The sequence below is a fragment of the Corvus hawaiiensis genome, chromosome 11 (assembly GCF_020740725.1).
Source record: "Corvus hawaiiensis isolate bCorHaw1 chromosome 11, bCorHaw1.pri.cur, whole genome shotgun sequence".
In the NCBI taxonomy this organism is placed as follows: domain Eukaryota; kingdom Metazoa; phylum Chordata; class Aves; order Passeriformes; family Corvidae; genus Corvus; species Corvus hawaiiensis.
The window spans coordinates 14,340,732-14,356,989 of record NC_063223.1 but is presented as its reverse complement, the minus strand read 5'-3'; the positions used below and the strand labels follow the sequence as shown (position 1 = coordinate 14,356,989).

General features: G+C 40.2%; 1 protein-coding gene across 1 annotated transcript in view; it reads right to left on the bottom strand.

Annotated features, from left to right (window-relative positions):
* EEFSEC (eukaryotic elongation factor, selenocysteine-tRNA specific) overlaps window positions 1-11,876 on the bottom strand; it is a 124,578-nt gene extending 112,702 nt beyond the window's left edge. Inside the window, exon 1 of the mRNA XM_048315533.1 lies at window positions 11,580-11,876. Within this exon, the coding sequence (XP_048171490.1) occupies window positions 11,580-11,850 (271 nt within the window). The 5' untranslated portion in view covers window positions 11,851-11,876. The remainder of the gene's footprint in view (window positions 1-11,579) is intronic.
* Window positions 11,877-16,258: the final 4,382 nt, after the last annotated feature.

The following is a 16,258-nucleotide window of genomic DNA, read 5'->3' as shown; positions in this document are numbered from 1 at the left end:
AAACTATCATACACTACTAAAATAAATATTAAACACTATCACCTCAAACACTCTTGTAACTATTTTGTTCCAACTGTTCTTACAGGAGCTCATAAGTTACTGCAAAAAAATTTAAAACAGTACACAAGCCTTGAAAGGATACTGTCAACTAATTTAAATTTCACATTAGTCATTTCTTGTTTTACCTAGGATTGACTCAATTATATGCAAGAACATAACAAAACATTCCATAAACCTGACATCACTTTCTATGTGATCTGTTCTCTTCCTAGCTTCACTCCACCATTTTCTTAATGGGACAAAAATAAATACATTCTTTACAATGCAAAGGAAAAAGAACAAAGTACAGTGACCAAAATAACTTTCATCCACTGCATTAATTTGAGTGCAAGTCTTAAAAAAACCAGCATTTTCTACACAGTAAGTTTAGGGCTCACTGGTTTCTTGGTGCAGGGTAAGTAAAGAAACAGACGGCTAAATTTATCTTCACTTTGCTTTGTTTGGCTTCAACAAGCCAAAAAAGAAAGCATTAAACCCCACAAAAGCAGTGTTGGGTATTACTAGAATAATCAACTATTTTATACTGTAAATAAAGTTTAAAAATAAAAGCAAGCACATTTAGGGACATACGATGAAAGTACTCCCAAACATCCGCCTCCATGTAATTTGTTAGTGAAGACAGTTCAGTAATGAAAACACATCTGAGACAAACTTTCTGTAAAGACTGAATTTTCAGTCACTTGTTTTGGTTTTTTGGGATTTTTTTAAACACAATTTAGCTTCAGTTCAAAACTCTTTTGTTCCTTTAAGCAGAAAATTATTTTTTCTACACAAAGCTTGGTACAGTTCAATTTAATCAAATACACTTTTTTTTTAAATTTCCCCTAAAAGCTCTGTGCAGCACCACAGACAGGTGAATTGCTTCCCACAAGAGACTCCAGTTCAACACCAATTTTAGACATAAAAAACCATCATTGCTGGATATAGCAATACACACCAGAGAGAGAAAGGAAAGAGCTCAACTACAAACACATGGGCAAACACCACCAGCACCACAACTTTGTCACAGCACTTGAAATAATGGGAGAATCTCAGTTGTTCATCAGGCGAAAAATCCACTCAGAGAAAAAAATGCACATGATGGCCCCTCCCACAGGGTGAAAACCTATCACACAGCAAGCAAATCCAAAGAATAAAATTACTTCCTTAAAAAAAGTTGTCAGGGTGCCTAACTTGTGACTTTTGAATTTTTAGCCATACACAAGAACAAATATTAACAATTATTTCCATTTTTTAATTATTTGCTTTATTTATAAATATAGAAACAAACAGGTATCATTTCAGTGAAAAACCTTGCTTTTCAGGCTTTAAGGAATTTTTTAATTAGGCATATTATCATATTATTTGAAGTCATAATATAGCCAGACAGGGGCCAGGTTTCAGTTTCAAATGCCCAAAGCTAGTCCCTTAAGTGAACAGCACTGCTGACACTTGGTTGCTTTTTGTTGATAGGCTTTTTAATACTCTAAACTGAACACTCATCATTTCAGAGATCAGGGAAAGACTCTACTGCTGAATGCTTTTAAGAATGACAATGCTTTGGAATTTCTTTAGTCTATAAATACAACCTAGACACCTAAAATTAGGTACTATTTGAACCATTTTCCGTATTTTCTGATGAAATGTGTCTTGGTCAGTTCTTCTGATGTCTTTAAAGGACACTTCCTAAATTAGAGTACAAACTCAAAATGTTTTCTACTTAACACACAGTTCATCTTCTTTTTCATAAATCTTCAGAGTTAGGGGACAGTACAGTCCCAAAATTCTGTACATACAGAACTGCACAATAAAGCCAAACACCACAAAATACTTATCTGAATCATTCCATCACACAGCAACGCTGCTGCACACGTACATTCAGATTTTACAGGATGGGGCAATCTACCTCCACAAAGTTGTCTGTAATTCTTTTCAAATCTATGCTTACGTTCCTCCACAACCAGCACCACCCACACTGGTGCCGTCCTTCAAGATGCTGAACACCTCCAATAAGCACTGTGAGGGTTAAGAATAACACTTGCTGATGGGTCCCAAGCCTTTTGCAAGAGATCATTCACAGAAACCTCCCTCAGCCCACATTTACTACTTCTTCTCTCCTGTTAGCAGGTGACCAACACTCAAGAGCCGCTGCTGCTGCCGCGCTCACCTGACGGCAACAGCCCAGAGCCAGCAAGGAGCGAGCTGTGCCACAGCCGTACTTTGCACGTGCACTCTACGCCACACTCTAAATCATTTCACACACTGGAATGTCAGCGTGGATAAGCACTGCCAGAACACGACACAGAATCGCCCCAAGTCAACCACAGGTTCAGGTAATCATGACCTCTCTTTCTACAACATAAATGCATAATTTCCGCACCACTCTTTGATGAAGGGACCACAGACTTAAAAAGAGGAAACAATTACAGTCATTAGAATTTCACCCAAGCGTGAGATTTAATCTCAGGCCATGGTCTTGCCAATGGCTGTGGGGGTCTCAATGGAGACAAAATTGCTCTGTGGGAGAAAAAAATGCCTTGATGATGACATTAGTCAGCAAGAGAGACTGAGCTTTGTCTTCCATCCAACAGCACAGTCAAATACAAGGAAACCAGTTTCCCTCCCCCTCTTCTTGATCCTAAAAAAGAAAGCTACGATTTTGTTTTTCTCTCTGAAATGCAGTTTTTGCATACTTTGGAAAACTTTCTTCCCCAAAGTATTACTGCTGGAAGGCTTATTTTTAATATAAGCGAAGTCGATGTAAGCATGAATAAACATCTATGACAAAAAAAACCCATTTCCCATGCCTATCCTTATTAATATGACAGGATAGTTCTATCAACAACTCTCAAACACTTCTATAGCTTTTCTTTACCCAACAGGTTCTTAAAGACCACTTCAAATTTTACATATACAGGAGAATCATATCTAAAGTATGTTCACCTGCTCTACAATGCATTTAATGGAAGCAAGACAGGTAAAACTTGGCTGAAAAAAATTAAGGCAAAGTTTAAAAATTAAAAAGAGCTCCTGAGATCCAAGAATACCAGCTACTCTCATATGCCAATCGTACACTGCATCCCAAATAAGACAGAAAACAAAGGAAAATGTAAGCACAAAAGACAAGAAAGTGCTACAGGCAACTGTATTAAATTCATTTTTCCAGTACTGCAGAAAAGAACAGTTCTGCAGTGGACAAAAGAGTCATCATCATTCTTCTATAACATGAAGTAAAAAAGGAGTTTCTCAACAAAACCATAAGCCCAAATGAATCATCTCTCCTCTGGAACATGAGGTGAGCGAGCCTGGATTCTTACCCAGATCAACTTCAATAAATCTCAAAATTCAAACCTCAATTTTTATTCCCCCTTATCATCTTTTACCTCCAAGATGCTCCTGAATACAATTTATTCATTTTTATTTAAGCTACCCTCTCTATTCCATTTCCTCTCCTTCTACTATTCACCAATTCCCTCTGCTGTTACATTAAACATTTATATATAGATATAGATATATTTATTATTGTTTGTCTGGTCCCAACTACCCCTAGTGCTGGTAATGCTGATAATTACAATCTAATGTAGGATTAATCATCTTAAACTTGAAAGCAAGATTGTAATTCAATTTGGAAGCCAACACTAACCATTGCATGTTCACTTGAAGAGATTAGATAAATTGTGCAAGAACATTTTGGTAAAATAATTGATAAGGAGATGGGAAATAAGAATTATTAGTATTTACTTAGCCTGCAACACTTTCTGGAAGCAAACAGTTTAAAGGAAGCACTTCAGAACAGCTACCTAATCTGAATTTTACAGATAGCACATGGAATATTTTCTCACAGAATGCCCAGTATCTCCACAATCCCAGCTATCGTATGAGCTCTTTAAGTCTCTTCACTGAAGCTCTCATTCAGCTCTACCCTATTATGAGCTGGGAACCACGGAAAACAATGTGTTCAAGAACCCAGCTAGAAATCACCACTGCAGAACATCTGTCCTTGCTCTTCTGCTTGCCAGGCCAACCTTAGGGTTCCCAGGCAGAAAATGACTCACTACCACAAGGAAAATCAACTTTTTACTACACTTAATGGGCTGTAGCAATGACAGTGTGCAGGTTTGGTTTGCTCACTTAGTGAGATCTATTGCGCATCTGCTTCACAATTATAACCTCGATTTTTCTATCTGCATTTTGTTTTTCTAGGGGTTTTCATAAATAGTACTTTACAACAGCCACACAAAAATATGTATTATTATTTCTAGTACAAAAAAAACAAATAAATATATTAAGGAAATTCAGTTCATGGCTCCATCAAGCTAACTAGCTATTAAAAATGGGTTTATACATAAGCAACATATTCAGCTTCTATTTAGCATCTACTAATTGAAGACAACTTCTAAATCAAGAGGAAGAACAAATACAGTAGAACCTTATAAGGCTGGTTTGTCGATTAGCAGACCACTGAATTGCTAAATTGGACTATTTAGTAAGCAAGCATATCCATCATCAGTAAAAATGCTACTTTGAAAAATGTGCTTTGAATTTATTTTGACAAGGGTAATTTTAACTATAAACACGCTTCATATTTTACAGTAAGTTGTTCTAGATTTTATGCAGTTATTTAAAATACTTCACTACATTAGCTGATATTTTAAAACATCTAAAAATTGATTAACAAAGCTTCCCCACTCTTCCAAACAGCTTACAAAGTAAGTTAAAGCAAGAACAAACATGAAGCAAAAGTGAAATGAAACGTGGTTATTCAATGAATGCTTGCACACAGTATGATGGAACAAAGAAATTCTGTTTTTAAACCAGTAGGAAAAATGATCAAACAGACTTGAACAGCACCATTACAGTGCTTGGTTATTAAGTTTTCCTGAGAAGCTGTCATGGTTTTGTGTCAAAGTGTCAATCAGGATAATTTTGTTGTATACAAGCAAACAAACACAACCACTCAGAGGCTTTGTAGAAAAATTGTCATATAATAGTAAGGCACAATTTAACATTCAAAAAATAAAACCTCTCCTGGTTAAAATCTACACTTAAGTTGAGAATTCCATTATAAATCACACCTTCCAAACAAGAAATGCACAATTATTTTTACTTTTTAAACCGAACACAGAAACCAGTACATTTCTGACAGAATTCTAAGAAGAAGCAGAAGAGAATGTGATTATTCACTACAACTTCTGATATCAGGAGACAATGGGTCTCTTGCTCCTTGTAAACTTTTTGACCCAGAAAATGAACAGAAGACTCCTCCTGCTTTGGTCTCTAATATTACCTAAGAGTTATTGTGTAAGTTTAGGAAGTTGTTGAACATGTGTAACTTTAACAGGGAAATCAGCTTCAAGTCAAAATTGCAGACAAGGGCATAGAACAGAAATAACAGCAGCAGTCCCACTGTCACACCACTCACAAAACCCACAGAAAGGAGAAGCAATGCAATACACAGAAAGTTAGAACCATTAAAGTTATGATATAGACAGATAAAAATTCCACAAGACCTTATTTCAAAGTACCCTGGTACCAAGTTTCATTCTACCCAATCTCACACAACAAATCCTATTTCACACAGAAGTGGTTCAAAGCAGATTTAGCACAACTAGCTTGCTTTTGCCCAGTTATTAAAAGACATGGGGAAATGGGGAAGGAAATAAAGGAACTGTGTACACTAAATTCCATGGTTCCCACATCAAACTAGTTGGTTTTTTTCCCCTGTTACCTGTGTCTCATGTCACATTTAAAACAACACCCCATACGTTTTTATTGCTTAAGGTATAAAAACCACTACCCAAATTATAGACGAAATAAGACTAACCTTCCTTAAAACTCAGAGGATGTTTTCTTTAAGAATGAGAAAATTAAGCCAGAGTTGTGTTCCAAATCTTCTACTTAATTCTGTTTCGATTCACAGCGAGGTCACTCCCCCCATGCTGACCTGTTACCCTGAGTACTTATCCCTAAGATCCTACATTGTAAGCAAACACTGCCCTCTTGTGCACTGCAACATCCAGGAGACAAAGTTCCACTTCGGAGGTTGTGGAGACCATGCAACAAAATTTTTATACTGGTTGCCTTTCTGCACGCATAGCTCCTTAATTTAAAAAAAAAAAAGGTGGCTTTCATTTTAAAATGTCAATAAAAATACTCCTTTGTGTTGTCAGGCAACTATCAGGCACCAGCCAAATTCTAGTGATTAGAAAAAAAAGACAGTTTCAATTTCATTTACAGAAATAAGTTTATTTGAAATTTTAATACAAAGCAGTGTCAGCAATTCACAAGCACCATGACCCCAAGGAGTCTAATACATTTTAGAAAACACTCACACTAGTGCTAGCTGAAGTCTCTTGACCTGTGAGTACTTCCATAACATCAACCACTACATCAAGGTTTGTGAATCGAAATTACACTACCCAAGAGTTGTATGTTGTTTTAATTTTTTCCACCAGGACAGGGTTCATTATTATGTTACTCTCACTTCAAGCTGGCAGCCAAAGATCTCAAGCCTCTACAGTGACTGTTCTGACCAGAATGACAGCCACTAAACACAAGACACTCTTCCCTCCAGAGGTTTCTCTTCATTCAACATCTGCACTCAACAGCAAGTCATCCACATATACAACTATAAAATTCTACTCGCTCACTCACCTAGAAAAAAACAAGAACTGTCACATCTTCACAAAGGCCTCAACAAACAAAAGCTCACATCAACAGAAGTATGTTTTCACTGCAGTAATGCAAAGGTAACCCCGAGTTTACAAATCCTCTTAAAAGCTTACAACAAACTCAGCAAAACAAGTAATCTGTGATAAAAGGTGGGGGTTTTTTGTGATATGTTAATCTTACAAATAATCTGCGTCTGACTGAATTTGAATGCGGGTAGCAAGACCACATTTCCCTTGATCTCCCAAGCCTGTTTTCATTGTACTCATTTGCATCAGCAAGACATGCTTTTGCTATGCTCATTTCCCCCTCCCCAAGCTCTAGTGCAAGTTCAAAAGTCTTGGCCCCTCCAATGTATCAGGTATGAATTAATACCCTTCCTTAGCCGAACACAGCAGCAAAGTGGAAACAGACACTTGCAAGGCAGTTTTCTTTGAAAGGAACTGCAGGGACAAATGGTGACAATGAAGCTCTAGTTATAAAGTAAAAAGGTCAAAGGTTCAGACAGGCATAAGGATTACAAAACTACAAGTTTGTCAGAGTTCCCCCCAGCCCAGGTTTAGACAACCAGGGTCAAGCAGTAGCTTTCCAATTAAAACCCTATAAGGATACACTGTCCTTTGAACTTCATAAGGGGGGGGAAAAAAAAAAAAAAAGAAAAAGGGACAATTTTCTGATTTAGAAGTTCTTTTGAGGACCCATCTTGAAATCAAACAGATAAAGGGCAGCTGAAAACAGCTCACCTAAAGCAAACACTCAGTATCCCTTGGCTGCCTGTGTGGGGGAAGCTGGGATGAGGTAATCATGTTCTCCTGTATTAGTGTGCTGACCCTTTGTAGGGCATGAAATTAACCATCAGCAAGGAAAAAATCTGCTACTGCTTAAACTACTTTGCTACGCAAAGTGGTCTTAAAATGAAATACGGGGATTGAATTTCTTCTGGCAGATTAACTTGTGTAACCTCTCAGCAGGCATCCCTTCCTGCTGAACTCATTTGAGAAACTATTCCAGACCCTACTGGGTGCACAGGTCTGTGACAAACAAACGTATAAGCAACTCTTATTTTATTTCAATGACATTAACATCAGCTTTGTGGAAGATAAGGATCTGAACATTAACAAAAGAAGAGAAGCTTAAAAAACCCCATAATGCTGTGACAGAAACTACCCCATCTCAGTGTGAAATTTTACCAAAAATACCACCCTAAATCTCTACAGCAACAGAAGAATGCAGGAATGACAAAAGTATCAGTCCTGCGTCTTGCAGTCATTCCTTCAGTGCACAAACCAAGTGTAAGGCTGACGTGGGTGCTTCTTACTGCTCGGGACAAGCTAAGAATTGGCCCTTAAGGTTCAGTCACCCAGGCTTGCTTGCTCTCCATAGCAAGTCAGACACAAATGCCTGTAAATACTGGGTTTGTTGCATTGCTTGAGACAAGATCCCGCTAAAGCACAGGAAAAGTCTGAAATTTTATCTTACATTAAAGAGTTCTGTTCTTATTGTTTGAAAGAGTAAGACAAAAAGAAATACATAGCACAGTCCAAGCCATACAGCTACCCACTAAATTAATGCCTTCCTGCCACAGACACACAAGAGCCTTAAAAGAATATAAACCAGTAGGGTTTAAACACAAGTGAAAGGCATGATGTAGTGCACCAAGTGACTATTATTTATTCCATTCCAACCTTGACTATAACCTTCCAGTTAAAACTTAAACAAAATATCTTGGGTGAAACTGTCTGCAACATTTCCAATTCCCAGCATGCAGGTAAAGAAAAAAAAACCAACCCAAAACAAAACACTTTTGATTTAACATTTGATATGTTTTGTTTTCAAGGACAAGCTTCACAAGAAAAATGTAGCCACACAGAATGAAATACAACTTCCATTTTTCATTCCATTTGGTTACTGCTCAAATATTCTGCATTCATTTAATCCTAAGGTATTATGCCTGAACAAGCATCTTGTGAGTGACTCTGAGAAGTATTCACAAGGTCAAGCACTACCTGGCATAGCATGACAAAAATGTAATACTAGATTCTGACATGAAAAAAATCCACTTCAGGAATTAGCTACATACAGAAATATGTTAAAGAGTGGTAAACAGTAACATTTAATCTGTGAGCAGATTTATGAGCCATGTACAGCAAAGGAATTAACCCTTAGAGCACTCTGGGAGCACAGAAAAGATGACAGTTACACAAGAGAGATAACCTGGGACACCACTGGTGAAAATGGCACTCGAGAAGAGAAGAGCCAAAAAGTGACACCTCAGAAGGAAACCCTTGAGCTCCTCACCTCATGGGAGACCTGAGTGAACAATGCTGGTGCTACCTGGCCACAGCAGACAGTGTTTCCATGAGACGGGATCACCCAAGGGGAAGACAACTAGTTTATCCCACCTGCAGTGAAAAAAGAGCTTCAAAAAATAACATTTTCACAGCTGTAGCTTCTCCTGCAAACCCTGCATGCACCTGACTTACACAGAGGTTTGAAGCAGCCCTCTCATCTGCTGTCATTCCACCTTCCAAAACCTCACATCCAGCTCCCTTGCCCACAGGCACCCTACCTCCAGTTTTTCTGCAGATTAACTTCCACCTGTAGCTACCCTCAGAATTTGAATTCAGAACAGTGATAATTTAAAGAGGTATGGGAAATACGAGGTGCAGAATAAACACAGGAGGATAAAGCACTTTGCACTTATGTCTTATTTAGAAACCATACATAGAGAAAACGTGCAGTAACAGGGAAATCACAGATTCCATCAAGAAGAAAAGAGTAGTGGCATTCCTGGTTGCAGAGAAAATGATTGGAATGGTGAACCCTTAACGCTTAGTGACAAGGAAGTAGATGAAAATAACCTAAATTTTTCAAGTATCATTATCTGGGAGGGCTCACTTTCCATTCCTGAAGTGGTGAAAAAGTTGGCATTATTGAAACACACATGAACACCAAAGAATGCATCCTGTTACACAAGACATGCTACACTTCAGTTTGAGTTTCACCAAACCACACCAAATCTGTAAGCACCTAAAGAGTCCCACAGGCACAGATCAGGTTTTATCATCAAGGTTTCACCTTTCCAACCTGGTAGTAAAAAACAAAAAAAGCATCCACTATCAAGATACATCTATGTTATCAAGCAGAAAACTGAAGTTCCTAATTCTTTAAACTATTAACACAATACTGCATTTTCTCTACAACCCTTTCTTAACACACAGAATTGCAGTAAGTCACACTAATCAACTGTTTTCAATAAGAAACATAACCTTGTACAACTGGAACTAAGCGAGTTTGATGCGCTTATGTGTCTGAATTACCACCTGTAAAGAATTATTTTTGCTGGGAAGAAAACTCTATCATGTCATCTAATCCAGTCCATGCCTTCATTCTCCCTGCACAGCCCATCAATAACCAAATCTGAATAACTTATTCAGCTGATGTGGACAGCTGTGACTAAATACTTCGAAGATCTTCATAAAAATTACAGTAAGCAATAAGAAGTCTGTGTATCAAACAACGACCTCAAATAAGTGTTAAAGTTATTGAAAAACTGGTTAAAGCTGATTTCTAAGTTTTCCCATGTCCCCTTCATGAGGAAGTTTACACCACTGAGATTAGTTGCTTCTGGCAAAAAGGAATGTCTGACTACAAGTGACTCTTCAGTACATCCAAGAAACATTTGCCAAAGTAAACTTTGCTCTTTAGAGGATAATAGGTGCTTACAATTACTGACAAATGATAAGGGATTGTCAAGTACAAAAGATGACTACAAGACCGCAACTTTCTGGAATTAATCACACAGCCACTCCTCCCTTGCAGCTGTGAAGCACAAGTTGATGATACAGAGCACTTTACTGCTGGTGAAACTGACAGATAAGTAAATATTTATTATCCTACCCACAAGAAGCACAAACAATAAAACGCAGTTACCGCTAACGAAACTTACAAATAACACAACCGTTCAAAAGGGGGTTAAATTCATATATCATGAAAAGTAACTCAGCCTAAACCTCAGTCTAGCCAAGAAGAAACACTGTCCTACAAAACTACCACCAAGTTGTCACTAAAGAGACACTGGCAGAGGAAACGCAGAGGAACTGACCTTGCAGGCTGATCCCTGCAGTTGCATCAACCTGTGACTACTTTAAACTTGTGCAGCTGTGACTCCATCACATCCTTAGTCAAGCACCAACCACCTCTTAACACTTTTTCGAAGAAATAGAAGATAGAGATAGAACAAGGTGAACTAATTTAAAATGAGTCCTAATGCAAACCAGATTAACCTTCCGGTACCACCTACGAAGACTAAAATGTAGAGTTACCAAAATCCACGAAATTATTTCTAAGCCTAAAATTATCATGTTAGAACTCCCTGGTCCTCCAAGACAACACGAGCATGTCCAGCAACTACATCACAGCTCTCAACTACAGGCAACATAAACTCTGGCAGCTTTAACAGGTGAGAAAATAGAAATGTATAGAGCCGTTCAATGCCATTAATAGGGCCTCCATACGAAATAAATAAAACTTTTTTTTAAAAAGCGTAAGAAACCTGAGCACACTTGACCATCCAACCAGCACCCCAAGAACTCACATGTACAAAGTGCTTTTCTATGAGCACTGGTTCTTTGCTTGAAGAGTAACTACGATGAAGTGTAGCAAAGTCATAAGGCCCATGAAAAACCTGACACCCCCCGTTCCCTCGGCTGGGCGTAGCCGGAGACCCCGGCTCCCAGCGGCGCCGCTCCCACCACGGACACGGGCGAGCGCAGCCCCGCGGGGCGCGGACCCCAACGAGGGCTGGGGCCCCCCGGGAGGCGCGACAGCCACCGGGGCGGGCCGGGCGGCCACCCCCGCGCCCCCCTTACCGCCGATGATGGTGCGGATGAGGGAGGCGTGTCCCGGGCAGTCGACCAGCGTGAACTGCAGCTCGCCGGGCCCCGGGCCCAGCTGCGGCGGCAGCGCGGTGCGCAGGCAGGAGAAGCCCAAGTCCAGCGTGATGCCCCGCGCGCGGCTCTGCGGCGCCCGGTCGAAGGCGGCGGTGGAGCCGGTGGTGCTGAGCGCCCGCGCCAGCGCCGTCTTCCCGCTGTCGATGTGGCCCAGCACTCCGACGTTCACGTTCAGGACGCGGGCGGCCATGGCGGCGCTGCGCCCGCCCGGTCCGTCCCCACAGCGCCCCTGCGGCAACGCGGGCCCCGCCGCCGCCGTTCCGCCCGCCGGGGGCCCGCGCGCACGGTGACCGGCGGGGCCGGGGCTGGGCAGAGCCGCGCTGGGCTGCTCGGTGCTGGGCTGCTTGGGGCTGGGCTGCTCGGGGCTGCGCGGGTCGTGCTCTCCGCGGCCGGGGATGAGAACCACTGGCCCGGCAAACGCCCCAGCTCACCGCTCTGCCCCTGCCAGGCAGCCCCTATAAGGAGAGGCAATTTCAGCAGGTTACTTTGAAGGCCACATGCCCAACAGCTGGGCCCTCTCCCCGGTGTGTGCCCGGCCTGAGGGAGAGCTGGGAGCCAGCAGCCCTGGGAAGGGGGCACTGTAATTCCCCTGAGCATCCGCACCTTTGCTCTCATCTCGCCCACGCTAATTAGACATTGCAGGGCTGCTTAAACCCGCTCACTGTCACATCACCCCCTCCATTCTGCCCCCAAGCACACCCCGGTGTGACCAGGTTTGATTTCAAAGGCGCATGGACATTTGCAAACCCACGTGAAAAAGAAGGTCATTTACTCCCCGTAGACTTAATAAATTCTAGGCTTACATAATTCATTTTCCTGTAAAAGCATATTTAAGTTAGGTAAGATGCTGCTTTAAAAATCATATCCTTAGTGGATTAAGAATCCAAGATTATTAACAGTGATGAACAGCTCTCCTGGAAACCACTGCTACCACCACCAAAACAGACAACAACAGGTAGAGGAACACTGGAGAAGCCTGAGGGCATTTCAGAGGACAGGATAACTTCACTGATTTAAGTCGCCTGACTTTACTGATAACCCAGGGAGCACAGGGGCCAAATGCACTACAGGATAAAGCTTAACACCTGTGCTCGGCATTTCAGTAGAGACTAAGGAGCCCAAAGTACCTCTTCAAATGATAACAGCTCTTCATAAATGAAGAAACCAGGACCGTGTCATGGACTTCCCATAGGTGTCAAAGTAGACTAGACTTGTCCTATATTCTACCTTTTTCTTCTTTGAGAGCAGTGCTGTTGCTTTTCTGCTCACTCTGTGCAGTAGTACATACTGCTCATAGTAATAACATTCACATCTGAATAACTAATGAATGAGCCAGAAGTGTAAAATGACTTGCCTAAGGCTACTGTCAACATCATGCATTTGGTTTTTAGGCTTTGATTCCAAACTCCAGGCTTTTTCTTACAAAGAAAGCTGCTTTATATAACAACACTTTCAATATAAAAGAGTTTGTTTTAGAGCTGGATGCAAATTACTCCTCCTTCCCAAACATATGGAAGTCAAGATGACAGAATCAATGACTCAATGAAAAGTGGGGGGAGGAATTGCATTTCTTCCTAGCACTCAGTGCTATTTGAGAGACAACTGTCTCCGTAAAGGAAAGATGTGAACTCACAAGGAATACTGAGCTAGCCTGGCTAATCAGCTTCTTGAACAGAACAGTTCAGCCTGATGGAAGCTCTGTCATGGGAGCCAAATTAAGCATAATGTCACTTTTCAGACCAAGTTCCCAGGCTTTGAACAGTTTCCTGTTAAATCATAAGGCTCATATACACTTCCTTGTGCTGAATCTGTTACATCAATATGCACTTGCAAAGGGAAGGGAAAGTTTACATCAATTCCCATAAGGCCCTAAACAGTTAGAATCCACAGAGATATCCTTGTATCATATTACCCTTTACTTCTTTTCTTTTAGCATTATTAGATGAGTTCAGAAGGAAGAGGTGGGAAAAGGTCTGATTCTCAACCAGAAAGGTATTATCCAGAGATCTGGCCAAAATATCTAAAATAACAGCCATTTTCAACAAGCCTTGACAAAGTAGAAAGGTCTAAAAGTTTCTACAACTCTTGAGAAAATTGGCAGTGATGCCAAGGAGGTCCCATTTCAATACTCACAGTGTAAGAGGCCGCAGCAAAGCTCAGGCGAGATCCATTTTGGTCTGCCAGCCTAATGACAAGATACGTTTTGCTCAGCCAGAATTTAGAGGGATACTGGACAGAACTTAAGGGATGAAAAAAAGATAATTCTTTCTGTTAGGGATAGCTAAGGAAGGAGGATAAAAATCCACAGGAAAATGGATTTAATTCCACTGTTCATATAACAACGGTGGCCCTTCTTTTACTCCTCAGTGACCTGCAAGAAGGAGGAGTATCAGGTAGAAATGAGGGTTTGGTTTTCTCCCTTTAGACACAGAAAAGATTTGCAACTCTCTAGAGAGGGAAGCAGTTGTTCTTATGTAGAGGGAAGGAAAAAACCCAATGCCTACAGCTTTGTTGTTACCACTCAGAACATACCTCTCTCCAGGATTTTAGAGCCTGTGGATCTGATTTTGCCACATATCACTTGAGGACATATTAGAGTGCACATAGTACCTGTGAAATGAATGACTTAAATCACCAATATCAAGAAGAAATCTGATAAAGACAGACATAAGCACTTTCATTCAGCATTTAGAAAGGTCCATTCTGTTAGCTTACAAAGTTTTTGAATTAATTACAAATTTGGAAATTAAGATGTGGCATTCAGTAAGACACATCATTCCTATTGCTTTGAAGAGCAAAAAAATCAGCTTCCTTTGCAGGGAACAAAACAAGACACGATCACTACATAGTGATCAGTCTACACCACTCCCTACCCCCACATGAAGGTCTTGGTATTACTAAAAGGGAGAGGGGAACCTGGCAAAATGAAAGAATCCCACCTTCTCCGGATTTTTCTGTATCCCTCACAAAATGTGTAGCATTTTACTATTTTCCTTGTTTTCCCCTAAATACACCATTCTCTGTCCTAGTTGTTCTCTCCTATATGAAATTTCTTCCTTAAAACATGTTCACTTTAATTGCTAAAGTTTATGGACTCATGGGAGAAAGGGCAGGAAGTCAGACTTTTGGGATAGGGTAAAAATGTAGAGGTCATTCACACACTCACACACACGTACTCTCTCTCACTCCAAAAATAATACACTATTTGACAGTTTCAGGATTCAGCATGTCCCACTGAAATTTGAAAGCTTATGTGAAACTAGGCCACGTCCTGTAACCTCAAACATTTAGTCTAGGAAAACAGCTCTCAAGTCTCCAGCTCCCACATCGGGTATCGCATGACGTCTGTGCCAAATAGGAGACCTCAAACCAGGGGGCAAAAGAAACGTTGGTAAAATGAGTTGATTAAACTTGGGGAATAACAGTTCAGGCTGTTAGTGACAGGTATTATTTTTCTGGTTAGCTGGCTAGTGAAATGTTAAATTATACTCCAAGCATCCATAGAATGGGCTGGGCAGAATGGTCGCACAACCTACTTACGTTCTATCTGGTGGCCTGGACAAAGGAGAAAGAAGACTCATGCTTTGCAATTGAATTATTTTATCCTCCCCCTCTAATATGTTAACTATTCAAAAAATCACAAAAATCATGTAAAAGTTGAGTTTTGGTATTTCCTCATACTGATGCACCACAACCCAAGACACCAGCTATAAAAGATGATTTACACTATAGAAGCTCAATTCTAAACTTTCCAGTAGTTCCAGTTGTACTCTGCTCTTCCTGGGGAATAAACAACTAATCCTGTGTGGTCTAAAGGATTATTGTTTCTTTTCCCTCATCTGAATGTCCTCTTTTGCCCCTCTTTAACTGCAACTTCAGGACAACATTCAAAGAACAAATGGAATGAGTGAAACAATCAATACAATGAGCAATGCCAAACCTGGCACAGTTAAGTAATACTTGTGAGCAAAAAAGAGGGAGAAGCCAGCCTCACATTTATCCAGCAAACTATTTTTCACTTGTTCTTATTTCTATTCTACTACAAACACAAACCCAAATAATTTTAGTCACATTTTCTGCAGGTCAATATTAAAATTGTACCTTCATTGTGGCAGCAGATTTTATTTACTGAACAGCAATGGTCACTAGCAGACAGAAGTTTTAGGCTCTAAATTCTGGGTTTGAGACATCTTATTGCTGTAGAGAAACAATTAACACTCTGTTTGTTATCCACTTTAAGCAGGAAAAATCCCTAATTAGTATTTCTGAAGTTAAAGAACCTTATGTAGCATATCTGATTTTTATAGACATAGAATATTTCTATCCTTCCTCCAAGTTACAGTGAAGATTAACAGCAATTTTTTATTCCTGCCATCTACATTCTTGTATATTGAATTTCAACAAAAATAAATAAGCAAATATTATTAAATAGACTTTGAAATGCCATAATCTCAAAAACAGGCCTTGCTACAACATCAAACAAGATAACATGGACCATATGGACAGGTTTCAGTCTAAGTTAACAAATTATTATGTATTTCACCCTTTGGAAAAGGAGGGTCATACTTAAACTGAACCCCTTGATAGCAACATCACTG